This window comes from Ascochyta rabiei, chromosome 12 (assembly GCF_004011695.2).
Source record: "Ascochyta rabiei chromosome 12, complete sequence".
Taxonomy (NCBI): domain Eukaryota; kingdom Fungi; phylum Ascomycota; class Dothideomycetes; order Pleosporales; family Didymellaceae; genus Ascochyta; species Ascochyta rabiei.
The window spans coordinates 1035382-1059242 of NC_082416.1; the positions used below are offsets into that span (position 1 = coordinate 1035382).

Here is a 23861-nt window from a genome sequence, read left to right on the forward strand (position 1 = left end):
GTGCGCTCGAGAGCAACTCCCTGCAGCTAGCCTGCGCCTCCGAACACCTTTGCCACTACCACAGCGCCGCAGGGTTTGAATCCGTCCCGCCCGTACACGCGAATCGAGGAATGCGCCTCAGTAGTTGAAGATGCCCGCCACACGGCCAAGGGCCTCGTTCGAGCCTATCCCACCCGACTTCGATGTGCGCACATTTGTTGAAAATGCCGACAACTTCCAATATGTCGACCGCATCTCGTATGAGATGATTGCAACCAACGGCATTGAGCAGTTTGAGAAGCTCATCTTGCTTCATGTTATTATTGGCGGAAAGCCTTTGGTCATTGATGGATTCGAGGAAGTCTTGGATCCCTGGACCTTTACACCGTCATGGCTGCGCGACAACCACGGTGACAAAGGTGGGCTGCCATCAAGTGGGAAGCTGCTGTTGAGCAGATCGGCTGACCTACTCGCAGTGGAGAACGCGCGGAACTTGACTACGAAAGAGAACATCCCTCTCACGATAAAACACTACCTAAAGCACCTGAGCAAGCTCGCTGACCAGTTTTTTGACAATCCGGAGCGCTATAGAGACAAGTCTTGTCAACGAATCTACCTGAAAGATATCGACTGTCCACAGGTCTGGCAAGACAAGGTGAAGGACCATATCCCTTCGGGCTTGTTCTACCTCAACGACAGTACCGGTGAGTTCGATGGAGCTGGTGCACTGGAGGATCTCACTGGGCGCAGAGGTCGAGGCATTAGCCGCTCTGGGGATTTGATGAGCAGTCTGCCACCAGAGATGCGCGCCGAAAACCTCATGTGTTACATCGGACACGAAGGCACCTACACACCCTCACATCGTGAGATGTGCGCCTCACTGGGTCAGAACATCATGGTCGAAGCCTCAAAGCAAGTCAGCGAAGACGGCAAGCCTGAGCGCCCTGGATCATCACTCTGGTTCATGACAGAGACGAAGGACCGCCATCTGGTCTCCGAATACTGGCTTTCAGTTCTTGGCCATGACATTGAGGTTGAGGATCACTTCGCGCAACTTATCGCTTGGAAGAAAGCACCTTTTACGACATACGTCGTCGAACAGCGCCCGGGTGATTTCATCCTAATCCCACCGCTCGCTCCACACCAAGTCTGGAACCGCGGCACCCGGACCATGAAGGTCGCTTGGAACCGTACAACTGTCGAGACCCTAGAACTTGCTATGACCGAAGCTTTGCCCAACTCCAGGATTGTCTGCCGTGATGAACAGTACAAGAACAAGGCTATCGTTTATTACACTCTGCTCAAATACTCACAGCTGATCAAGTCTGCCCGTGCTCAGGTCGAAGCAGGTGGTGAGCAAGCAGAAGCTATACAACATTCGGTGAAGGTTCGCCAAGTACAACGAGACTTCAAGCGTCTCTTCAACCTGTACAAGTCAATCATGCTTTCGGAGATGTTCGAACAGAACTCAAGAGAACACTGCGAGTTCTTGCCGTACGACAGCAATGTGACTTGCGCTTACTGTAGATGCAACATCTTCAACCGCTTTCTCAGCTGTAAGACCTGCAAAAACCTTTTCAGTTCCGAGATCGAGGAGCCGTACGATGTTTGTATGGACTGCTATTGCATGGGACGCAGCTGCGGTTGCCAATCTGGCTACCAATGGGTCGAGCAATGGAAGTGGAAGGACCTTGTCCACAAATACGAAGAATGGCGTGCCCAAATCATTGATATCGACGGTCAAATGACCGAAAAGACACCTCTGCCCCTGCAGGAAGAGCGAAGGTATTTGGGAAAGAAACCTCTGGCACAAGTGTGCCAGGAGCAGCTGAAGATCCGACCTTTCGTGGACATCAACGCTCCGCAAGTTGAGGATGACTCTGAGGACGAAGAGATTGAAGTTGACGCTTACGGTGTTGCGAAGAAGGTAAAGAACAAAAAGTCCAAGAAGTGGCTGAGAACACACAAGTCTTGCCACACTTGTCTTCATCGACATCCCAACTGGAAGGTGGCCTTCTGCTCGAACTGCGACTTGGGTTTTTGTTATGGCTCCTTGTTTCGCGCGCACGACATGATGCCCCTAAGCGTCATGGAGAGCTTCAGCTGGAAGTGCCCCCACTGCAGAAGGGTGTGCAATACAGGTCATTGCAGACGCGACCCCCGCCAAACCCCTTACGAGCCGAAGGGCACGCTGCTTGGTCACGATACGAAGAAGGTAGCTGATCCTCGCTCTGTCGAGTGCCTTGTTGACTTCAGTGTGTCCAATCTCAACTGGATGCGAGAAGAAGAAGGCATGGGTCAGACTGCAATGCAACGCCGCATGCAGCAAGCCGAACAGGACCGTCTGGCAGATCCTTCCTTGGATCCTCGGTACATGGACGAAGATCCTGCATACCCGCGAAACGGCATCGCATACTCTCCAGTCGAAGACGTGAATGGTATCAATGAAAATGGCGATAGCTTCGAGGATATCGACACCATTCAAAGCGCCGACCTGAACGGCGACATACCACGACTGGGACAGAAGCGGGGACGCGATGATGGAGAGGATGATCCAGGCAGTCGGAGGAAGAACTCCAAGAAGCAAAAGAGCAAGAAAAACGAAGACCAGCCGCTCGGACCGAAGAATGTCTCTGGCAAGCAGTATCAGAAGGAAATGCAGCGTAGGCTTCTGGACGAGGCTAAGCGTGAGGATCGGTTCATTATCGTTGCCGCTAGGATGAAGAAGAAGTCAAAAATTGTGAGGCTATTCCTGGACCCTCAGATCCTTGAAAACATCAGCAACAGACCAGTACCTGAACGCCCTCAAGTTGCGGCACGGCAGCAAACGCCAGAAGAAGACCAGCATGATAACGTGGGATCCATACTGCAGTCTGATATCGTGCCGAGAGCGAACGGTACGAAAAGCATTGTTGAGAAGGAGAAGGCAACGAAGGTGTTCCGCTACCGAGTGGAACCCGATGACTCGTACACGACAAAGAAGCGAAACAGCGATATCAGTGGGCAAGCCAAAGTACTTGGTCGACCTCGCGGCTCAAGGCGATATGAAGAGATCACACTCGACTCAGACGAGGAACTCTTCGACGACGATGATGGTGCGGATGGTGCCCATGCCGGACGCATTCGCGCACGTGCATCAAACTGGCTCGCACGCAAGAACCAAGACGAGGACGAAGACTTGCCGACTGAACTTCCAGCGGACTTCAGAGATGGGGACATCCGGCCAGCGCGAGATCGCGAGCGGGAGCGCGAACGTGCTCGCGAACGTGCCGAGAAAAGGAAGTCCATGCCAGCGAAGCCACAACCAAGTATCAGACCCAAGGGTCGGCCGCCGAAGAACCACAGGAACAGCACTGGTAACATCCCTATTGAGCCGGACGACAAGCACGCAGCGCACGAGGAAGACAGCGAAAGCAGCGAGGCGCTCATTCTGGCCCAGCAAGGCGCCGCCGCTGCCCTCGAAGCGCAACGACGTGAAGAAGAAGCCCAACAGGAGGCGACAGTGGAACAAGAGCGTGCAGCAGTGGCTGAACGTGAAGCTCAAGAGAACCTGCGTGCAAAGATGGCTTTGTTTAATTCTGACGATGAGGAGCTGGCAGACAACTTCTTCGATGAACTCGCCGCTGAAGACCCGCTCTTGGACGAACCACCTTGCGAGCCCGAGCCCGAGCCCGAGCCTGCTCGTACTGGGCCGCCGCAAGCCACGAACTCGCTGTTTGATCGTCCAGCTATGAACGGCAAGAAGATCAATGTCATTTCTGCTGCTTCGAAACGCAATGGTAGAAATTCGACCACGACCACGACCACCACGATGACAGTCACAGCGCCTATAGCGACTTTCACCAGCGTCAACAAGAGGCCTCAAACTGTCGGCTTGTCGGATGACGATGACGATGACGATGAAATCCCTGCCAATGCGCCTGTGCCGAAGAAGGCTGACGGTCGACCGCGAGCAGTGCCTACGAGGGGAGGTATGGTGCCGACAAGGGGAGGAGGTACGCCTAAGCGTGGGCGGGGACGTCCTAGGAAGACGATGTAGATGGATGAAAACGAGTTGGCGGTCCATATACGGCGTACTGTCAGTATGTTGATGAGACGTCTTGTTTTAGTTTATAAGCCAGCAAGGCGCCATGGTACTCTAGCAGATGAGCGTTTCAATTAGCATGGTCTGGAGAACCGGAATAGTTAGGCGGCATAGGCGGCATTATCCACATCAGTGGAATCAATAACACGGATACTGATGAACTCGATTCGTCCAGTCTCTTCGTTCCAACATTGAACACTCGATGCGCCCACCTGAAAAAAATCAAGATGAGCCCAGCTTCACGTGACATCGTTCCGACGCGCTTCGACGCGTCTCCCAACCTCACTTGCTCAACACCAACGTCAACGTCGACGCCATGCCACCTCTACACATTGACAAGATATCTTTGGCGTCGTTCCAAGCCACGTTGTCGCGCTACACGGATACAGCGCCCTCCGCGCTATCCGAGCTCGACAGTTTGCGCTATGATACAATACCTTCCAAATTAGCCAAAAGCGAGGGAGATGCGTCGTTGCAGAAAGCCGATGTTGAGAAGCTGGTCGAGTGGAAACTGTACGTTGATTCACCATAATCGTGCTCGCGTTTCCGTATTTGTTTGGTTCGGTGCAAAGCAGTGAGTGCAGTACGCTCTTCTCAGAGCTCTTAGCACCATGTGCATATCCCAGAGCATATTCGCCATGAAAGCAGCTTTCGCGTTGTCCAAAGACATGTCCCGTCTGGAGAGCTCTACCGTCTGAAGACCCCCGCTTAACGCCAGCCTCTAGAAAACACGGCACCTACCGCCCAGCACTGCTCGGGCTCGTGAAATCGAATCCAGCAGGCCTTGTCAAAAGCACGACACAAGAAGCATTCGCCTCCCTCCGGGCCGACAGGGATGCGATCAAAGCGCTCAAGATCCTGACCAGGCTGCGCGGCATTGGTCCTGCTACGGCTTCACTCCTGCTCAGTGTCTTTCAGCCCGCTGCGGTGCCGTTCTTCTCAGATGAGCTGTTCCGCTGGGCGCGCTGGGACGCGTCTGGGACGACCGGGTGGGGGAGGAGCATCAAGTACACCATCTCCGAGTACTCAGAGCTGCTGGCGGGCGTGGAGGCGATGAGGCAAAGACTGGGCGTTTCGGCCGTGGACGCGGAGAAAGCAGCGTATGTTCTGGGGAGGGAGGGAGTTGCCATGAACGTCGACGTGGACGTGAACGTGGACGTGGACGTGGATATGGACGTGAACGTGGACGTGGCCAAGGCCGAGCAGCACGCCGCAAGAGTCGAAGACGAGAAAGCCAGCCCAGCACCCGCCAGCCCATACGAAGCGGCAGCAGACAACATCCCCAAGCAGCGCACCAAGCGATCCCCAAGCGGCACCAACCCAGAAGCAACGAACCCGCATCCCAACGCAGCCAGCGACCGAGCAAAGACGCCGCAAGCACACGCCTCAGCACAACCCCGCGCCCATCCTCGCGCGAAACGCAAAGCGCACCAGCAGCCTACTGCAGTGCCACGGCGGAGCACGCGAAGGAAAATCGTAACCGCGGTTTGTACCTAGCGGAAAGCCATTATCAATCTCTCTCTCAGTCCACCGCAGTCCACCACCCAGCACCCTCACAACAAACAGCTTCTCGCACCTCCGCCGATGAACGTAAGCAAGCGCTCTACATGTCAGTTTAAGAAAGAAGAAAGAAGAAGAAGAAGAAGAAGAAGAAACCGCTTGAGAAGTGTGGAGGGGGTGGTGTACGGGACCAATGCGCTGCTCCAGCACGCGAGGCAGGGGAACTCGACTCGACTCGACTCGACTCGAGCTTGGCGATGCGGGGCGATGGATGTGTGTGTGTGTGTGTGTGTGTGTGTGTGTGTGTGTGTGTGTGTGTGTGTGTGTGTGTGTGTGTGTGTGTGTGTGTGTGTGTGTGTGTGTGTGTGTGTGTGGAATGCATGAGATGGAACGGGATGGGATGGGATGGGATGAGTTGGGTTGTTGTTGTGGATTTTCTCATTTTAGTTGATTTTATTTTAGTTGATATTATTTTAGTTGATATTATTTTAGTTGATTTTATTTTAGTTGATTTTATTTTAGTTGATTTTATTTTAGTTGATTTCATTCTAGTTGATTTTATTTTAGTTGATTTCAATTTAGTTGATTTCATTTAGTTGATGTTATTTTAGTTGATGTTATTTCACTTGCTTTCATTCTAGTTGATAACATTTTAGTTCATTCCGTGTCATCCCATAGAAGCAGCAGGTGGTCAGCCGTGCGTTGTTCAGAGGGAATCTACAGTGTGATGAAAGGAGGGAGTATAGATCTGTGTACACTTCAAGAGAGAGAACGTTGTTGGATATATAGATAGCGACAAGCAAGCCAGACACGGGGCTGTAAAATGGTAAGAAGAAGTAGGTTGGGTCCGCCGACGCCTGACGCCTGGTTCAAACTGGCTGTACACGAATCCCTGACAGCAATGTTTCCTTGCCTCGGTCCACGCACGCCACGGATTTACAACCTCACGTTGGCGCCGATTTTGCCGCCCTTGTACCACACCGTCTCGCGCCACTGGCCGATGCGGACGCCGACAATGGCAAAGGCGTTCAGCTGCAGGCTGCCGCCCAGCGCCTTGCGGATGGCGTCGTAGCCGAGGCTGCCGAAGCTCCAGTCGACGGGCAAACGGGGACTCTCGCTCAGGCCGGGGGGCACGGCAAAGGGCAGGTCGTAGAGGATCTTGCCGGCCTCGTGGCCGTCCGAGTAGGCGGTGGCGTTCAGCGAGGTGATGAACATGGTGGTGGAGCGGAAGGGGGAGAAGAGGGTGAAGAGGGCGGTCGAGGAGAGAATGTGCATGGTGGCGCTGCGGATGAAGTGCGTGTTCTTGCCATCGCTGGGTGGGGCGTCGTCGTCCGAGTCGGGTGTGGACATGTGGGGTGCAGGGACGGTGACGGGGAACTGGGAGAGCAGGTGGCTGAGGGCGGGTTGCGAGGGGATGGTGCCGTTGTGGGCTTGCATGGTCAGGGAGGTGTTGAAGCCTGGCGCACGGTTAGATTGTGGGTGGGGTTGAGCACAAGCGAACGAACCTGAGATGAACTGGGAAAGCCACTCTCGGCCCACGTCCTTTCCTTTGATGCCGCCGAAGGTGTGTGGATCCCAGAGGACGGTGACGACGGTGCCGGAGTTGTTGCCGGGATGGACGGTGCTGTTTTCGACGGTTGCCGATCCAATGAGCGTGCCGTTGACGAGGACGTGGATGTTGAAGTAGGGGATGGTGGCGGTGTAGTTGGTTGGGTTTGTGAAGTTGGACTTCATCTGAAGGGTGATGGAGGTGGGCGATGTGTCCACAATGGCCATGTCACCGACCTTTAGGTGCAGGCGTTCCATGGGTGACTTGCCGTCGCCGTTGTGGTCGTTGCCGCCACGGATCGCTGGGCCCCGGACGTTAGCAGTGGACGAAGGAGCAAAAGGCAAGGATCACGAACTAGGTCACTAACGTTTGACTGGTACGGTACCCTCTGCGGGAATGCCTCGGATCGCAAGCTTGCCCATGGGCGTGTCCACGCCGACGCCGACAGTCGCTTTCATGTCCATGGAGACGGACTTGCCGCCGAAGAGGAGGGCTTGCACGACCTCGCTGAACAGGTCATCGTCCTGGATCTCGATGGGAGCCTTTTCAATGTCGGACTGCACCAGCAGAGAGGGGCCTTGCTCGGCGTGGCCTTTTGTTCTGGTCGAGTTGGCGTGTTGCCACTTGTCCAGCTTCATCTTTCCGAGCAGCTGCTTCTTGTAGTAGATGTCGGCATCCGCCTTGATCTGGTTGACGTCGAGGGGAAAGTTCATCTCGTTGGGCAGGCCCAGGTCGACCTTGACGGTGGCCGAGATGGTCGGGTTCGATTCAGGCGTGCCCGGGTCAGCCCAGGGGCTGGGGAGAGAAAAGTGCATGTTGGCCATGGAGAAGTTCTTGATCATGTGGCCCATCTCCTTGCCAGCAAAGGGCACGGGGACGGTGATGTCCTTGAGCAGGTCGCGGGCCCAGTTGGGGGTGGCTGGATCGGGGAAGCGGCAGCAGTGGATGTAGATGGTGGCATCCTCCCCCTTCATGTACTCGCCGATGAAGGCGTCGAGGGGCGACTTTGCCGAGTTGGGGCAGACTTCGGTCAGGGGGTCTGCGAGCTTCTCAACGATGCCGGTGACGTTGAGGTGGATGTCCGTGTTGGGCCGGACGCGCAGCTCGGGGGTCTCGGCGGTGCCGACCTTGAGGTGGGTGTCTGAGGGCGAGCAGCCATCGATCAAGATGTCTACAGCGACAGGAGGGACATTGAGCGAGACGGGGGGGAAGGTGTTTCTGACGAGTATCGAGGCATCGGCGCCCAGTCCCTTGCGTCCGTGGTCCGCTTCGCGCAGGTTGAGCTTGGTGATGTCGTACTTGGGCAGGGCGGGGAGGTGGCCGGTGTGGAAGAGCATGGAGTGCTCGACGGTCTGGTTGCCGAGCTTGATCAGGCCGGAGCTGATGGGGACCTGAGCCTTGGCGCGCAGGCGGATCTGCTTGAGGCGGCCGTCGATGTAGTCGTGGGCGACGCTGCGGATGCCGTCGGGCGAGCCAGGCTCGACGGTGGCGAGCAGGGAGATGTGGGTGCTGTGGCCGTTCCGGAGGTCGACCTTGACGGCGGGGATGCTGGCGGTGCCGAGCAGGACGTCGCCGTAGTCGGGCAGGTAGACGTCGGCGTCCATGGGCCCCGTCTCGGCCTCGCGGGCGAGCCAGGTGGCGAGGCGGCCGATGTTGCGCACGCTCTGCTTGGAGACTCGGGCGGCGTCCATGGTGAAGTCGCCCTCGATGTGGAGGCGGGCGCCGTGGTCGGTGAGGCGGTCGAGGGCCAGGCTGGTGGGGTGGAAGCCGGCGGCCTGCATGGCATACTCGTCGATGCCCTCGCTGGCGAGGAAGGCCAGCATGATGCCGACGACGACGAGGCACAGGAGCACGAGGGCGAGGATGCTGGGCCACCGCCTCCTCCAGGCGGGCGCCTTGGCACTGGCGGACGAGGCGCTCAGCGAGCGCAGCAGGCGGGCGTGGGCGGGGGAGCGCTCGTCGGAGTCGTTGGCGTGGATGGGGTGGTCATCGCGGTCGTCATCGCGGTCGTCATCGCGGTCGACGTGGGCCAGCAGCGGCGTCTGTTCGGTGGTGCGGCTCGACGTCTGCGAGCGGCGCGAGGGCGAGGACCGGCTCGACTTGCGCGATGTTGGGCGCGGGCTCGGGGTGCGGGTGGAGCCCCACGGGCCGTCGGGGGTCTCCATGGTGGTGGTGGTGGTGGTGGTGGTGGCAGGGGCAGTGGCAGTGGCAGCGGTGGCAGTGGCAGCGGTGGCAGTGGCAGCGGTGGCAGTGGAGCAGCGGAGGCAGCGGGCAGGGCAGGATGGGGCGGCGGGTGTAGGCGGGCATGCGTCGTGCAGCGGGCATCCAGAGGCGAGCAGGTGCGCCGGCGACAGTGAACAAGGCGGGCTGACCCCCGACTCTCGACTCTCGACTCTCGGCTCTTGACGTCGTCCACGCCAATCAGTGGCGGCCGCTGCCGCTTATCTCTCGTGCCTGGCGCGCTAGACCCCGGATTCCGTCCACGCCAAGTCGAGCGAAAATGTGCAGCCGAGTGGCCCAGCCAGCAGACAGCGCGCGTCTCTGACTGTCTGACTGGAGTCGGACGCTCCTCGCACAGCTCTGTCCCCTCTGTGAAGCTCCACCCCCGCCATCGACCATCGACCAGCTCTGTCCCCTCTGTGAAGCTCCGCCCCCACCATCGACCATCGACCATCGACCATCGACCATGCTCGCCCTCCGCCCCGCCCGCACTGCCCTGCGCACCCCCCGCCCGCTCCGGCGTCGCAGCTACAGCCTCTCGACCTACCTCCCCCCGTCCCGCGCGCAGACGTCGCCCTTTGCGCCGCGCCACCTGCTGTCCATTGCCGACCTCACCCCCGCCGAGCTCACGACGCTGGTCCGCAATGCCCACGCCCACAAGCAGGCCATCCGGGCGACCGGCGAGGTCCCCCACGGCCTGCGCCAGTCGCTCGCCGGCCGCACCGTCGCCATGACCTTCAGCAAGCGCAGCACCCGCACCCGCGTCAGCACAGAGGGCGCCATTGCTGCCCTCGGCGGCGTCCCCATGTTCCTCGCCAAGGACGACATCCAGCTCGGCGTGCGCATGCCCCCGCTGCTTGGCCCGCCCCCACCCCGCCCGCTGACAGCGCCCAGGTCAACGAATCCCTCTACGACACCTCGCTCGTCCTCTCCTCCATGACCGCCGCCATCGTCGCCCGCGTCGGCCCCCACAGCGACGTCGCCGACCTCGCCAAGCACTCGTCCGTGCCCGTCATCAACGCCCTCTCCGACCTGTACCACCCCCTGCAGATCGTCGCCGACCTGCTCACCCTCGCCGAGTCGCACCCCTCGCCCTCGCCCGCCTCGCCCGCCTCGCTCGGCCTCGAGGGGCTCAAGGTCGCCTGGATCGGCGACGCCAACAACGTCCTCTTCGACCTGGCCATCGGCTGCGTCAAGCTGGGCATCGACATCAGCGTCGCCACCCCCCACGGCTACGAGATCCCCCAGCCCATGCGCGACGTCATCTCCCACGCTGCCCACACCGCCCCGCGCCCCGGGAAGCTCGTCGAGACCACCGTCCCCGCCGAAGCCGCCGCCCGCGCCGACATCCTCGTCACTGACACGTGGGTCTCCATGGGCCAGGAGGACGAGTCCGCAAAGCGCCTCGACGACTTTGCCGGCTTCCAGATCACCTCGGACCTGGCCCGCCGCGCGGGCGCAAACGAGAACTGGCAGTTCATGCACTGCCTGCCCCGCCACCCGGAGGAGGTCACCGACGACGTCTTCTACGGGCCCCGCTCTCTCGTCTTCCGCGAGGCCGAGAACCGGCTGTGGGCCGCGCTGTCCGTCCTCGAGGCCTTTGTCGTCAACAAGGGCCTCATTCGGTGACTGCATCCTTGGTTCCAGTAGGACCCTTGTACTCCTGGTAGAAGTGGTAGAAGCAGCAGAAGTACTAGCTGCAAAGACTTTTATAGGATAGTCAAGACATCTAAGGATAGTTAAGACATTTATAGAATAGTCAAGACATCTAGAGATAGTTAAGACATCTAGGGATAGTTGAGACATCTAAGGATAGTTAAGACATCTAAGGATAGTCAAGACATCTAAGGATAGTCAAGACATCTATAGAATAGTCAAGACATCTAAGGATAGTCAAGACATCTATAGAATAGTCAAGACATCTAAGGATAGTCAAGACATCTGTAGGATAGTTAAGACATCTACAAGGATGGTCAAAGAAATACTTGAGAAGATGGGTAGAGAGATATTCACAATCCACCCTGACCCGTACCCGTACCCAACTTCGTCTTCGTCTCCGTCTCGCCCTCGCCCTCGCCCTCGCCCTCTCGCGGTTTCCTCTCCTCGCCAGCACCACCACCGCGCTCCCGCCTCTGCTCCCCCAACCCCTCGACCCCCTTCCCCACGCCCCAGCCTTCTTCCCCCACGCCCCCACCCCCCAAGCGTGCGCCTCGCTGAACCTTGGCGGCGCCTCCGCCGTCGACCGAAACGGACTCGCCCCGTGCCGGAACATCTTCTCCATTTCCGCCTCGCTGAAGACCTGGCTGTCTCTGGGCACGTCTGCCGAGGCATTCCTGTTTTCCCACTGCGGCCGAGCCCGAGGCCGCATCGCCTTTTCTCCCTCCACCCGCAGAGGCGAGTCCTGGACGCGGATCTCCGTGGCCAACTCGGGCAGGATGGCCGTGTTGGGCGGCACTCTTACAGAGGCGCTGCTTGTGCTTGTGGTGCTTGTCTCGCTGCTGCCCTCCCAGTGTCTGCTTTCTCGCGCTAGCGGTCGCCACCACCCCTGGCTTGCTACGTCGCCGTTGGAAGACGACGACGACGACGAAGAAGAAGAAGAAGAAGAAGAAGAAGAAGAAGAAGAAGAAGAAGAAGAAGAAGAAGAAGAAGAAGAAGAAGAAGAAGAAGAAGAAGAAGAAGAAGAAGAAGAAGAAGATGATGAAGCCACGCTCTTGCCCCACCACCGTCCCGAACACATCTCCCAGATGCGGCTCTGTGCGCGCTTCACAGCAAACACCTCGTCCTCGCCCGTCAGTCCGCGCACGTTGGCGAAATCAGGCTTCTTGGCCTGCTCTCGGATCTTGGCTTCTTCATCCCCGTAGTCCGACTCGGACAGCCCGGCCATGCGGCGCGCACGGTTCGGCGGGTCGTCTTCGAGCGCGTCGTCGGGCATGGCGCGCGTGTTGGTGCCGTACGACGAGATGTTGGGCCGGAAGGGGGACGTGAGGTCTTGGTGGATCTCAGAGTACGTTTCCGGGTACACGGCGTCGTCGACCATCTCTTCGCCTGCCTCGTTGGTCGCGCCCTCGGGAGCCGGGAAGAAGGTCTCGTCTGGCCCCGCGGCGGCGGTGATGAGCAGCCGGCATCGCGCTTCGTAGAGCGCGTCGAGCAGCGTGATCATGCGCCGCGCTTCGTGCTTGCGGACGAACGTGAGGATTGGCACGTCCGTCACGATGAAGGTGTGGTACGTCGAGGCCAGGGAGACGTAATCTGCGGGGCCGAGGACCGCGCCGCACAGCTCCTCAAACGTGAAAAAGGCCACGCCGTTGTGTTGGGCGGGGATGTCGACGCGGCGACCGTAGACAGTGAGTGTTGCTGGTTCCCATGGGATGGGGTATGCGTGGGAGGTTGCACGCTCGATGATGGCGTTGAATGTTTCAGCAAAAGTGGTCATCTCTTCAACGGTTGTGGGTTGGATGAGATAGTTCTTTGGCAGTGTGGCCTCGGAATTCGACGCGGGCTCTGATGAATCTGTTTCGGTGGCCCTACCAGTAGGAAGACCTGCTGTCGCAATGGACACGGCGTCATCAGTGTCTGACGCAGATGGTAAGGTTCGCGCACCCCCACCCTCTTCCACCTCCAGCTTTCGATAGTCCTTCTTACCCTCCATCTCCCATACCTCGCATCGCGCCTTCAACACCTCAAGGAACTGGAAGAACTCGCCCTTCTGCCCGGCTCCGTCGTTCTTCGCGCGGAATCCAGCCGCACGGTTCGCCCAGCCCAGCTTGCTGAACGCTCCACCTGGAGCCGGACGAGCAAACTCGACACCCGCAGCTTTGGCCAGTTCGTCTGGCATGCGGTTGCTGGTTGCTATGAGTACACCACCGAGCTGGAAGAAGCTCGTCATCAAATTCGACAAGATCTTGCTGGCCACGCGATCTGGGAACTGAAACTCGTCAAGGAACAGAATCGGACTTGTCTCGATGAGATCGCGCGCTACGAGCAGCAAGGAATACTCGTCCTGTCCGTCGGCAGTCCGTGTCAGTGCACGGGACTTGCGAAGTTGCTCCAGACGCGAGATGGTGTGCAGCATGAAAGTATCAAAATGCCACCGCTTCTTCTTGCGGTTCGGTAAGCACTCCTGAAACAAGTCGATGAGCATGGATTTGCCGGTCCCGACTTCGCCGTGGAGCATCAACCCTCTTGGGCTCTCGAGCTTCATGGCTTGATCATGATCAGTCAGAACGCGTGTTAAAGCCCGTGAGTCGCGCTGCTCTTTCTGGTTCACAAGGGTCCTCCATATCCAGCTCCTGTCGAAGCTGCCCAGCTCCGCAGTAGCAGTGGATGGTGGTGGTGGGACGTCTTGGCCGGCACTGACAGCTCGAGTCAGTTGATTGAGACGTTTTGAATATTCTATGCTAGGCTCGTAGTCTTTTAGCTGATCGTAGAGCTTTTGCAAGTGCACTGGTGGATAAGTCAGTCGATACTCGGGCTTGGCGCTCGTCAAATGGTAGACGTCATACACGCTAGTCGATGCTGTCCCGGATCGGGGCGAATTTGCTGGGTTGCTATCAGACTCCTGTAGAGCACGAGAGGGTTCGTGATTGTAACACTCGTGCCATTGGGAGGCATTTGGACGGCATGGAGAGGAAGGTGTCTGATGTTACTGGAAGTCTGTGAGGACCGAGGTGCATGCATACAGCATTGTCTAGTCCTGATTTGGACGTTAGCGCGTTCGATCTGGTAATCGAGGATCGAGGAACGACCGACAGCTCTCAGAAGCAAATAAAATCGTCTTCGAATTGCTGTCTCCTATAGGAACCAAGACAAGTACGCCGAACGCCGCCTCATGCTTTGGTATCTTCGTGTGATAATAGTCAGGAACGAGTGGCTCAGATATTAGTAACGCCCGGTGCCCATGCTTCCGCAACCTGCTTTACTTCCTGAATGAAGCTCCGACTTGTGATCTGTGTCGATCCAATCTTCTGTTCGGCGTTCGCTGTAACAGGCGAATGCTCATCCGGATTGTAGAATGGGTTTCGCAACAGCTTGATGTACGCTGTTTGCAACGCCCTGAATGCCTCGTTGATGTCAGTACTGAGACGTTTGCTCAATCGAGTCGAACCTACAGGCTTCAGATCTGCATCTCGCAGTCCCACTGCTGTTGCTGCTTTGCTATCCAACGCAGTAGCTGGTCTCCCCTCCATATCAACCACAATGACGATTTTGACGCCGGTGTTGGTCAACCATCCGTACATGGCCAGCCTTTCATCGACAGCTTGGAGAAGCCCAAAGTCTTGGTCTGCTGTCTTGTAGGGCAAGCGGGCCTCGAAGATGTCCAGACATGATGAGAGGAGGAACTGGAACTCCAGAGGTGCTCTTTCTTCCGCTGGAAAGAGCGAAATGTGTAGAGGGTTGTTCTGAAGCCAATCAGCAAGCTGGGACAGCAGGAGATGTGCACCGTGGAGAGGTCCAAGGTGGCCGCATAAGGCCCGTAAAGTGAGGTTGTACTCACGTGCTTGCCAATGTAGCCTATGCAACAGATCGAAGGCACCTTGCTCGCCATCTCTACAAACCTGTCGAGGTGGAATCAAGTACTGCAACGACAGTCAGGACGTCACGGGTTGGTTTGATGCAGTCTCCGAAAAGGCAATGGTGGGCAGTCGACGCTCGACCTATCAGAGGCTAGCTAATCGACGCTTGGCTTGGCGAGAAACGATCGACTTCATCATCGCGACTGACGTCCCAAACGCCACCCCACGCCCGCCTCTCCACTCTTCCACCGGACACTCCTTGAAACTCGTCGCCAGAATGTTGTCGACAATCAGGCCTGCGGCCTCAATGGCTCTGCGAGGTGAGTCGCCGCCGCCACGAAAGCTGCCCGTCGCCCGGAGCTAATTTCTGGACAGCCAAACCCACGACAGCTCTGCTGCCATTCCGCGCCGGAAGCGTTGCCTTCCTCTCCTCGAGCTCCTCCAACAACGCGACGGCAATGAAGAGCCCCGCCACCATTGTGGGGAACCCCGGAACACCGCCCCCCATGAAGCAGGCGCGCCGCGAAGTGCCATTGCCCAGCCAGGAGGGCAAGAAGGGAGCCATGCAATATGCGCTGTACGTCTTGTCCATGCAAATGCAAACCACAAAAAACGGCGGCTATCGTAGGACTGTAGGCTGATGTGGCGATAGCACAACCCTCGACCAAGTCGCCAACTGGGCGCGTCAGAGCTCCCTCTGGCCCATGACCTTTGGTCTCGCCTGCTGCGCCGTCGAAATGATGCACCTGTCCACCCCACGATACGACCAGGATCGCCTCGGTATCATTTTCCGTGCCTCGCCCCGCCAGTCCGACGTCATGATTGTTGCCGGAACCCTCACAAACAAGATGGCCCCCGCTCTGCGACAGGTCTACGACCAGATGCCCGACCCGCGATGGGTCATCTCCATGGGCAGCTGCGCCAACGGAGGAGGATACTACCACTACAGCTACTCGGTCACAAGAGGATGCGACAGGATTGTGCCAGTCGACATTTACGTGCCCGGATGCCCTCCCACCGCTGAGGCGCTGATGTACGGCATCTTCCAGCTGCAGAAGAAGATGAGGCATACCAAGATCACAAGGATGTGGTACAGGAAGTAGAGTGGTTACGTACTGGGTGTGAGAATTAGGACGTTGTTTTGCATGCGGGCTAGAGCCAGGCTTTTCTTTTGTCTGTACAAATCAAATTCAGTACAACACATTGCAACATTCGACCCATCAACAAGATCTATGCACATGGTGTCTAGTCTCCTAAATACTCCATGTGTATCCAGCCCTACGCTTGCTCTCCAAGGCCGAACATCTTGACCGAGTTGTTCCATGCAGCCTCGCACACCTCCTCTACGGTGATTTCCTTGATTTGAGCAATCGCATACGCCACATGGGGAATGGTAGCAGGCTCATTTCGCCCCTTCACCATTGATCCCTTGACAAACTTCTCTTTCTTCACAGCCTTGGGGAGTGGCGGGGCATCCTTGAGGAATTTGGCTGATGCATGACTGGGCCGCATCTCGCACTGCAACAGATATCAGGCATGATCATGACACGTGGAGGAAGATACTTACCCAAGGGCCGTCTGTCTCGATTTGCAATCTCTCAAGTGGTATTTGCCTTACCACGTCAATGTTCTCATCCGCTACATCAGATCAGCCTCATTCTTCAGAGCACACATGCAACTGACAACTTACTCTTCATACTACACCCGTTGACCCCGATATCGAACCCCAGTCCCACCAGTCTCTGCATCTCCTCTACCGTACCCGTAAAACTATGCACCAGTCCCCTCTTCGGCAACTGCTCCAGCTTCGCCTTCAATAACCTCTCGAAATCCTCACTCGCAGCCCGCGAATGCAGAAACAAAGGGAGCTGCACATCAACTGCAATTTCCAGCTGTGCTTCGAAGTACTTGAGCTGCTGCTCCTTGGGCGTCAGGAACAGGCGGTCGTAGTCGAGTCCAAATTCGCCAAAGGCTACGGCGTGACCGGCCTGTTTAGCCTCCGTGGCCAGATCTTTCAGTGCGGTGAGCAGAGCAGATGGACCTCCGGGAAAGTCATCAAATTGCTTTGCCGAGCAAGGGTGGACACCTATTGTTGCGTAGCAGAGTCCGGGATGTGCTTTTGAGATTTCAATGGCGTGTTTGGATTCTTCGAGGTCGGACCCTGTGACCATGAACTTTTTGCATCCGGCGTCTAGGGCCCGTTGAATTATATCTTCAAAGTCGTTTTCGTGTCTCTGCTTGTCGTGGTATACACCTCGGAAAATTGGGTCCGTGAAGTTGATACCAATCTGACGGATTGTAAGCAGGTGTTACCATGATCGCAAAAGATCTGCGAACCAACATCAATATATTTCAGCTTGCTCGAATCTGCGGCCATGGTAAAGGACTGTAGATGTGTAGATATTGAGTCTGAACGGTGCCCTTGTTCATGTTAGTCTACTACGGATAGAGATGGCGAAAAGGCGTGTTGACATACTTGAAAATTCAATCCCGGACTTATTCTGAGGAACTCTTATATGAGCAGACGGATTTTTCAGATTGAGATATCCTGTATCGACTTTGCAAGATCTGTACGCTCGCAAAGCTCTTGAGAACATGAGTTGCGGTTGAAGATTGTAGGAACTGCGTCATGTTCGAAGTGGAAGCTATTCTCCACTAGTCCAGAAAGAGCCTAGGACAGAGACCACCGGGAAACTACACCTGGATTCGCAACTGATACAGCTGATACCCAGCTTGATCCAAGCGACGATATCCACTCACACTACTGTCGCTTCACATTATTCCTCTTGTTTACCGCCGTGGTCACTTTGAGTGCTGTTGTGGAGCAGGAATATCAAGCCACGTCACGAATTCTCGGGTCGATCTGGAGACTTGCCAACATATAATTATCTCGCAGTGTACTGAAGAAAGCACGGCTAGCAGACAGTGAATATGTCAAAAGCACCTTTTGAGAACACATGGTACCACCGAAAGGTTGCAGAAAGTGCGTCGAAACCCTGCAACATCTGCTTCAAACCGACATCGAGTGTTCTGATAACACCAAACAATAAGGTACGACAAATCAAAGGGTCAGGTCTGAGTGGTCATTCATTTACCCTAGGACTTCTTCTACGTATGTATCGGTCATCTGTCTGATCGAGGCTTCTGTCAGCCAGATGCGGATGAAGCCGCAGGGATAGCTGAGCGCAAGAAGAAGGAGGAAATGGATCGCGAGATTGAGAAAGTCAAGAAAGAATACGAAGAGAAGCAAAGACTCAAGAAAGAGAAGCGAAAAGCAAAAGACAAAGAGAAGGATAAAGAGACCAAGTCAAACGAGGAGGAAGAGGACAAAAAAGACGAGAAAGCCAAGGAAGAGAAGGTGTGTTGTGCCGAACGAGGGAATGGTCTTCTAGCTGACTATCGCACAGATCAAAGAGCTTACTCAATCGAGCGGCAATACGACCACCGAGTCTGGTGCCCGGATATATCACCTCAGCAAGTAAGTATCGTACTCGGTTGTCTTCACGGGGCCATCACATTGATTAACGTACAACAGATCCTTTTACCAAATGCGCCTCGACAGACTGCGTAACGCGGAAATTGCAAAGCGCAACCGCGAGCGCCTACATAATCCCGCCAACTTCCCCTCCGTTCCGAACAACCTACCTTGAGCGATTGAGATGCACCAGTCATCTTCTGCCAGCCGATCTCATCGCTGAACCAATACCAGATCTCCAGATGGGCTGGTGGCTCAAACGGCCTATGCAGTGAAAATGAAGGGTGGCTACTTGCTGTGGTCAGCCTTAGCTTCCTACGCTGTTGATGCAGTCAGCAGTTAGCGGCCAACTCACCAGCTATACAGTAGGGAACGGAGAGGACAAGAGAAAAGACATCAGGTGGTACAGATGCAGATTAAGCAAGAGATCATGTAGCCAATATTCGCAATATGCAGTCAGCTTGACGGATCCCAGGTTTCGAATCTCTGACATGTCTAACTTGTGGTCCTCGGAGCGTGCAATAAGCAAGGAGCGCCGGTAACACCGCTAGCCACATGTATCCCCTACGCCCTACAAGACGCCCCTACAAGACAAGGAAGGCACTGGCGGATATCCCGCCACGGAACGCAGCCAATCAAACACGGCGCGCGATATTCCTCCGGCGCGCCTTAACCACGTCCTATCCCGTGTGCTGGTCACTGAAGGATGCACGTCAGACACCTTCAGACGTGTCCACACGAGTCATCACACCGTCGCACCACAGTACACACGTCTGTATAGCACGACTCGCAGGGCTGACATGTCGGGTCCCGCGCGCCGCCTTCCTCGCGTGACACACACACACACACATACACACCCGCCTGTCCGATCGCATACAGGACATGTTTGCACCACGGCTATCGTGATATCATCAGTCGCGCGTGTGCTTATGCCCGTCAGCCCCCACCTGCCTGATTCCGGCGGTCACTGTCCATATGGCCCCTCCTTTCTGGACATGACGGCGTATCTTCTGCTTCGTGCATTTCGGCGCGACATTGTTTCTCCAGGCCCGAGGCGCGTCTGGACAAGGACGCTCTTGGCCTGCATATGCACATGCTGACATGTCACCTCTGCATCCATGGCATCTGCCGGTCGCGCAACGCGCATGGCTGGCCTGGGCATTTGCTGTTTTCGGTGTGCAAGTCTCGATGGGATGCAAAGAAAGTCGGAGTCGACGAACATCTGATGTCGGGGTACGTCAGGGTGTTTCAGGGCGGTGGGAGGTCACGTACTGTGCAGTATCGTGAACAAACAACATCGCGGCCTGCTGGCCAAAGCTGCTGATAACAACTGCCCGTGCAAGTCGTAGCCAACGCTGCACCAACGCGTTGTACAATACCTTTGATGCGGGATATGATCTAAGCCCCAAACCTCCTCCGTGTGACTATATCCAGTCGCACTACAACGTCTGCAACACCTTACACAGAAATGCTCGTACAATATGTGGAGATAGATGCCTGCTTTAGTAGGCTACGGACACATATAGAGTTTCTACATCCGTAACGATGACACCGTACTACACAAGCAGTTCTCCCCCAATGATGTCGTGTTTTGAGACCCCTGGCTTGTGTCGCTTGATTCCATGGTGCTGACGCTGATATCAGAGTTCAGCAACGTACCCCACCATACTCGCAACGTACATGCCTTTCGACCGCACTCTATACAGATCTGAGTACACACACACATCGACGCAATCTGATGCGGGGACGCAAAGATGGCAGTTCGCAGCGTCTTGCATACAGCAAGGGACTGTACGGCGTCCGGGTTCAGTAGCAGTATTGGTATTCTGCCGGCACACTTGAGGTCGTCGTCAAATTTGTGAGAAGCTGGTCAGATGAGCTGGCATGAGGGGTGGTATTCGAATTGATGTCTTATGCTGATCAGGGGACGCATTGAGAATCCTCGGGCGCTGTATACACACACGTGAATGGTTCTTTGTACCGAAACAAAGCAAGTCCGTTGATTGAGAAAACGCCTTTGAAATGCCTCAAGCCAAAGCTTGGTTTTTATGCGGCAGAATGCCATCATGAACGTCGTGAAAAGAGGTCGACAGCTACGAATGTCGACTACAACGCCATAAGAAAGATGCGTCTAGATGCAGCTCCAGACGCGCAAGTGTATGAAGGTTCAAATTCCGGAAATGCGATTAGCAAATGCGCCCGTCAAGGTGCGATGGTTACTGTGACTGTCGTGTACTGATCGACCATGAGTGACACATGAACGCTGGCGCTGAAAATGCGTTGCTGAACCAGGAATGATGTGGCGTTGCGGACAAAAAGATCAGAGCGTTGCCTCAGGACTCATCGTGCGCTTCATTGATGATCCCAGGTTTTGATGAAAGAGAAGACACCGAAGGGCCGGAGATGGAGCTCACCGAGCCAACTCGCTCCTGTGGTGGTGGCTCATCTCTCATACATGCATTTTCCAGCATGTTGGTCCACTTTCCACTCGTACCGGCGTGACTGTGCTTCAAATGTTGTCGGAAGTGATCTGCGCGGAAGAACTTCTTGGCTTGGTTGCATTCGCCAAATTTGTGTACATGGTTCAGATGCTCTGCTCTGGCGTCCCAGTTTGCAGGGTTGGGAAACTCCTCGCCACAGAACCCGCATACGTCGGCCGCAGCCGAACGAGTAGGGGAGGGGTGGAAAGCAGCTTGAATGCCAGCGAGTGCAGCGCAGGACCAGGAATGTCGACGTAAATGCAGAGAATTTTGATGGCGTTCCGCCTCATTCTTGTTCTTGAACCGATTCGGGCAATACTGGCAGATGTACTGCTTTTCTAGCTCGTGTGACCTGTGCTCGTGTGTCAGTGCATGTTCTTGGAAGGCGGGCAGAATGGCGGTGGGGAAGCACGGATGTTACTTACCGCAACTCGTCCTCGCTGTCAAATTTTTTGGGTTTCTTGGGACAACACTCGCAGATGTATGCGCCTGGAATGCGGTTGGCCATTGAATTCTGTCGCGAATGGATGATGTTTTCTGTCGAGAGCTTTCGGACCTGAGGAGGATGCTCGGACTCGGAGTAGCCTCGTCGGTGCTGTGGGCTCGATAAAGAGCCGCGGGGGCTAGGATTTAGCGATCTACTAGCTGCATAAGGAGAGACAGGGCCTAGTTCCGTCTGCCCCGAGGGCGACAATGCACTGGGCGACAAGCGTTGATCTCCACCATAACTTGTCATGCTGCTGGCTGCCGTGGAAAGACCAAGAGAGGAGCCAACTGAGCCAGTGCGAGGAGCCGACGACGATATTGAAGACAGAGAACCATGATGCATCTGGAAGCGCGAAGCCGGGGTGTTGCGATTGACGAGCATCTGCGCCGAACGCCGATGGTACAAGTCGGGGTTGCCGCCTGTGGTGGGTCGGTCGTCACGCACAGCCTCTGGAGGGGGCGATGAGGCGCGTCGTTTTAGGCCAGCCTTTTGGCACATATGATACTCATCAGACCCAGCCGGGCTACGGTCGTCGATGTTTAGGTTGCGCATTCCATTCTCCTCCATACCAAACTCGTGATCTGAGAATATGCTGTGGTCGTAGCTACCTCGGTGGTGGGGTGGGTTCTCGTCCAACGGACCTGGTGTCGAGATGCTGCCGTAGCGTGCTCTATGTGCATCCGGTCCTTCGAAGACAGGACTGCGGAAGCCAGTGTATCCAGGTGATATTGCGCCGCACTGTGGCCACTTGAAGGCGGGGGAGTCTGGGTGTAGTCGGTCAGGTACGGACAAGGGCTTCAGTTGTTGTCCGTTGAGTTTGTGCGCGTAAGCGTCGGCAGGCGGGTCTTGAGCACTGCTCGAGAGAGGCGGCGCAGTGGTTCTTGTTGGGGTGTTCGGACCGCCAATCTTGGAGAGAAGTTGCTTGTCGTAGGCCTGCGATGAGTGATCTAGGGCCTTCTGACCAAGCTGCCGTTCACTTGTGAGTCTGTGGTTCATGGTTGCGGTCAGTCGGCGTACGTTGTAGTGGGTGCATTGTGTACAGGCACGTAGGACGGGCCAAGCATGGTGGCAAGCGGACGAGGAGATGGTCCATGCCACGCATCGAGTGCCAACGAGGCAGAATGGTCTTTTGATTGGCAAGTAGACGCCGGAGACAACAGAGAAGAGACTGGGAACGTATGGGGCATGCGATTTCTTACCTGTGGTTGCCGAGCGACGGCCGAGTCTTGCCGCTACGATCCTCGTCACTGTTGTGGTCCCTGCTGCCTTCAGGGCTCATGTCGTCGAGAGACCGTGAGATGGAGGGCTCGCGACCACTGGAAAGATGGTCGGCCGACTGGTCCCGCGGACAAAGCACCTGGCCGCTGCCAGATCCACCGTACAAGCTCGAGCCAGGCCTGACTGTCGCGAGCCGATTTCCGCCAAAGCCATTTTGCTTTGGGTTGGCTGTGTTACCCCATTGCCAGCCGGGGTCAGAGTGGCCCGCCCTGAGGTCCTCAATGTGACGTGGAGGAGGCAAGGGCGGCGGCACTTGGTCGCGTGCACTTGGAATGGCCATGGCAAGCGCAGGACTTGGATAGGAGGGTCGCTGGTAGCGCGATGATTCATATACCCGGATACTCGGGGTCGAAGACATCCTCGTGCGCCCGCTTGCTCGTTAGCGGACGATGATGTCGCTGCGGGCCGCCACCAAGAGGCAGCTGAAGCGTGCCTTTGCAGCACACGCGCGCCGCAACTGTGGCGAGCGCAGCGTGCAGAGCGTGAGGATGGATGCTCGCTACTGGATAGTGGCAGCGGAACGCGCACGGACGCAGCAGAGCCTAGAGGTGGATAGTTAGCCGGACGCCGGACACCACCACGGGATGGCCGAAACAGGCAGGGACGTCGCCGGGAGGCGTGCACCAGCAGCTGAAGGTGACGGCAATACAAGTAAAGTGCGGCTCACCAGAGGGGCTGATGCGTCGCGGCGCTGCACTGACGACTGGCGACGACTGGGCGTGGGCGTGGGCGTGGGCGTGGGCGTGGGCGTGAGCGGCGCGGCGGCGGCGGCGAGGCTGGCAGGGCGCTGGCAGGGCGAGCAGTGTTGGGGCTAGCGCTCGTTTCCTTGCACCGTACCGTCGCTGTAGGGCTGACGAACCGTCTGGCCAGGCACCGCCACGCAATGCGTGTCCTGCTCAGATCGGGACAGGCCCTGGTCATATGACCAATGTTGCTCGCGGGCCTCAGGTCGTGATCACGGTGCCACCAAAGCCCTTACGCACAAAGCTCCAACTCACCGTTGCGCAGACAGAGCAGAGGGCGAGTGGGTGGGGGGGGGGTCGAAAGGAAGCGAGGGCGAGGGTCCCTGCGCTGGGCATCGGCGATATAGGCGGGCAAACAGACGCTGGACGAAGACCGAGGCTGTTTCGTTGGAATCGCAGCAACAGCAACTGCAGCGAACAGAGAAGCAGAGCACTGGGGATGGCCTCAGCATTAACCACGAGTCCACGACCCTCTGTCGACACTCGCGCGCGCTGATTGGCCGCAGCTAGCACGGAAAATGGCGTTGTGGAGCTCGACAGGGGTCGTCTTCAC

The 23861-nt window shown here is 56.7% G+C and overlaps 10 protein-coding genes across 10 annotated transcripts, besides 15 other annotated features; 5 read left to right on the forward strand and 5 right to left on the reverse strand.

The window, feature by feature from the left end:
* Positions 1–130: 130 nt before the first annotated feature.
* On the forward strand, positions 131–4018 carry EKO05_0007401 (uncharacterized protein; the record flags this gene model as incomplete). Its single annotated transcript, XM_059637031.1, has 2 exons — positions 131–398; positions 456–4018. 2 exons carry the CDS (start codon positions 131–133, stop codon positions 4016–4018), a joined length of 3831 nt encoding a protein of 1276 aa, XP_059493014.1.
* Positions 4019–4379: 361 nt separating this feature from the next.
* EKO05_0007402 (uncharacterized protein) lies at positions 4380–5560 on the forward strand (the record flags this gene model as incomplete). Its single annotated transcript, XM_038943268.1, has 2 exons — positions 4380–4576; positions 4789–5560. 2 exons carry the CDS (start codon positions 4380–4382, stop codon positions 5558–5560), a joined length of 969 nt encoding a protein of 322 aa, XP_038793983.1.
* Positions 5196–5255: a tandem repeat.
* A 124-nt stretch (positions 5561–5684) lies between the features above and the next one.
* Positions 5685–5717: a tandem repeat.
* A 69-nt stretch (positions 5718–5786) lies between these two features.
* Positions 5787–5812: a tandem repeat.
* A 23-nt stretch (positions 5813–5835) lies between these two features.
* Positions 5836–5937: a tandem repeat.
* A 562-nt stretch (positions 5938–6499) lies between these two features.
* On the reverse strand, positions 6500–9277 carry EKO05_0007403 (uncharacterized protein; the record flags this gene model as incomplete). Its single annotated transcript, XM_038943303.1, has 3 exons — positions 6500–7020; positions 7069–7413; positions 7480–9277. 3 exons carry the CDS (start codon positions 9275–9277, stop codon positions 6500–6502), a joined length of 2664 nt encoding a protein of 887 aa, XP_038793982.1.
* Positions 9102–9134: a tandem repeat.
* Positions 9277–9303: a tandem repeat.
* Positions 9304–9392: a tandem repeat.
* Positions 9393–9481: 89 nt separating this feature from the next.
* Positions 9482–9519: a tandem repeat.
* Positions 9520–9767: 248 nt separating this feature from the next.
* Positions 9768–9800: a tandem repeat.
* EKO05_0007404 (Ornithine carbamoyltransferase) lies at positions 9799–10961 on the forward strand (the record flags this gene model as incomplete). The annotated part of the gene is made up of 2 exons (XM_038943406.1): positions 9799–10170; positions 10227–10961. The coding sequence occupies 2 exons, from the start codon at positions 9799–9801 to the stop codon at positions 10959–10961; spliced, it is 1107 nt and encodes a 368-aa protein (XP_038793981.1).
* Positions 10398–10458: a tandem repeat.
* A 380-nt stretch (positions 10962–11341) lies between the features above and the next one.
* EKO05_0007405 (Peroxisome-assembly ATPase) lies at positions 11342–13943 on the reverse strand (the record flags this gene model as incomplete). The annotated part of the gene is made up of 3 exons (XM_059637032.1): positions 11342–11885; positions 12053–13775; positions 13835–13943. 3 exons carry the CDS (start codon positions 13941–13943, stop codon positions 11342–11344), a joined length of 2376 nt encoding a protein of 791 aa, XP_059493015.1.
* Positions 11393–11419: a tandem repeat.
* Positions 11470–11533: a tandem repeat.
* Positions 11918–12027: a tandem repeat.
* A 260-nt stretch (positions 13944–14203) lies between the features above and the next one.
* On the reverse strand, positions 14204–14877 carry EKO05_0007406 (uncharacterized protein; the record flags this gene model as incomplete). The annotated part of the gene is made up of 3 exons (XM_059637033.1): positions 14204–14401; positions 14441–14731; positions 14827–14877. The coding sequence occupies 3 exons, from the start codon at positions 14875–14877 to the stop codon at positions 14204–14206; spliced, it is 540 nt and encodes a 179-aa protein (XP_059493016.1).
* Positions 14878–15122: 245 nt separating this feature from the next.
* EKO05_0007407 (uncharacterized protein) lies at positions 15123–15948 on the forward strand (the record flags this gene model as incomplete). The annotated part of the gene is made up of 3 exons (XM_038943356.1): positions 15123–15165; positions 15221–15422; positions 15498–15948. 3 exons carry the CDS (start codon positions 15123–15125, stop codon positions 15946–15948), a joined length of 696 nt encoding a protein of 231 aa, XP_038793978.1.
* Positions 15949–16123: 175 nt separating this feature from the next.
* Positions 16124–17442, reverse strand: EKO05_0007408 (uncharacterized protein; the record flags this gene model as incomplete). The annotated part of the gene is made up of 5 exons (XM_038943358.2): positions 16124–16363; positions 16413–16483; positions 16536–17133; positions 17187–17266; positions 17322–17442. 5 exons carry the CDS (start codon positions 17440–17442, stop codon positions 16124–16126), a joined length of 1110 nt encoding a protein of 369 aa, XP_038793977.2.
* Positions 17443–17776: 334 nt separating this feature from the next.
* On the forward strand, positions 17777–18495 carry EKO05_0007409 (uncharacterized protein; the record flags this gene model as incomplete). The annotated part of the gene is made up of 4 exons (XM_038943354.1): positions 17777–17896; positions 17946–18203; positions 18253–18323; positions 18381–18495. 4 exons carry the CDS (start codon positions 17777–17779, stop codon positions 18493–18495), a joined length of 564 nt encoding a protein of 187 aa, XP_038793976.1.
* A 658-nt stretch (positions 18496–19153) lies between these two features.
* Positions 19154–19177: a tandem repeat.
* A 1476-nt stretch (positions 19178–20653) lies between these two features.
* On the reverse strand, positions 20654–22923 carry EKO05_0007410 (uncharacterized protein; the record flags this gene model as incomplete). The annotated part of the gene is made up of 3 exons (XM_038943368.2): positions 20654–21152; positions 21226–22272; positions 22487–22923. The coding sequence occupies 3 exons, from the start codon at positions 22921–22923 to the stop codon at positions 20654–20656; spliced, it is 1983 nt and encodes a 660-aa protein (XP_038793975.2).
* Positions 22924–23279: 356 nt separating this feature from the next.
* Positions 23280–23317: a tandem repeat.
* The last annotated feature ends 544 nt before the right edge of the window (positions 23318–23861 follow it).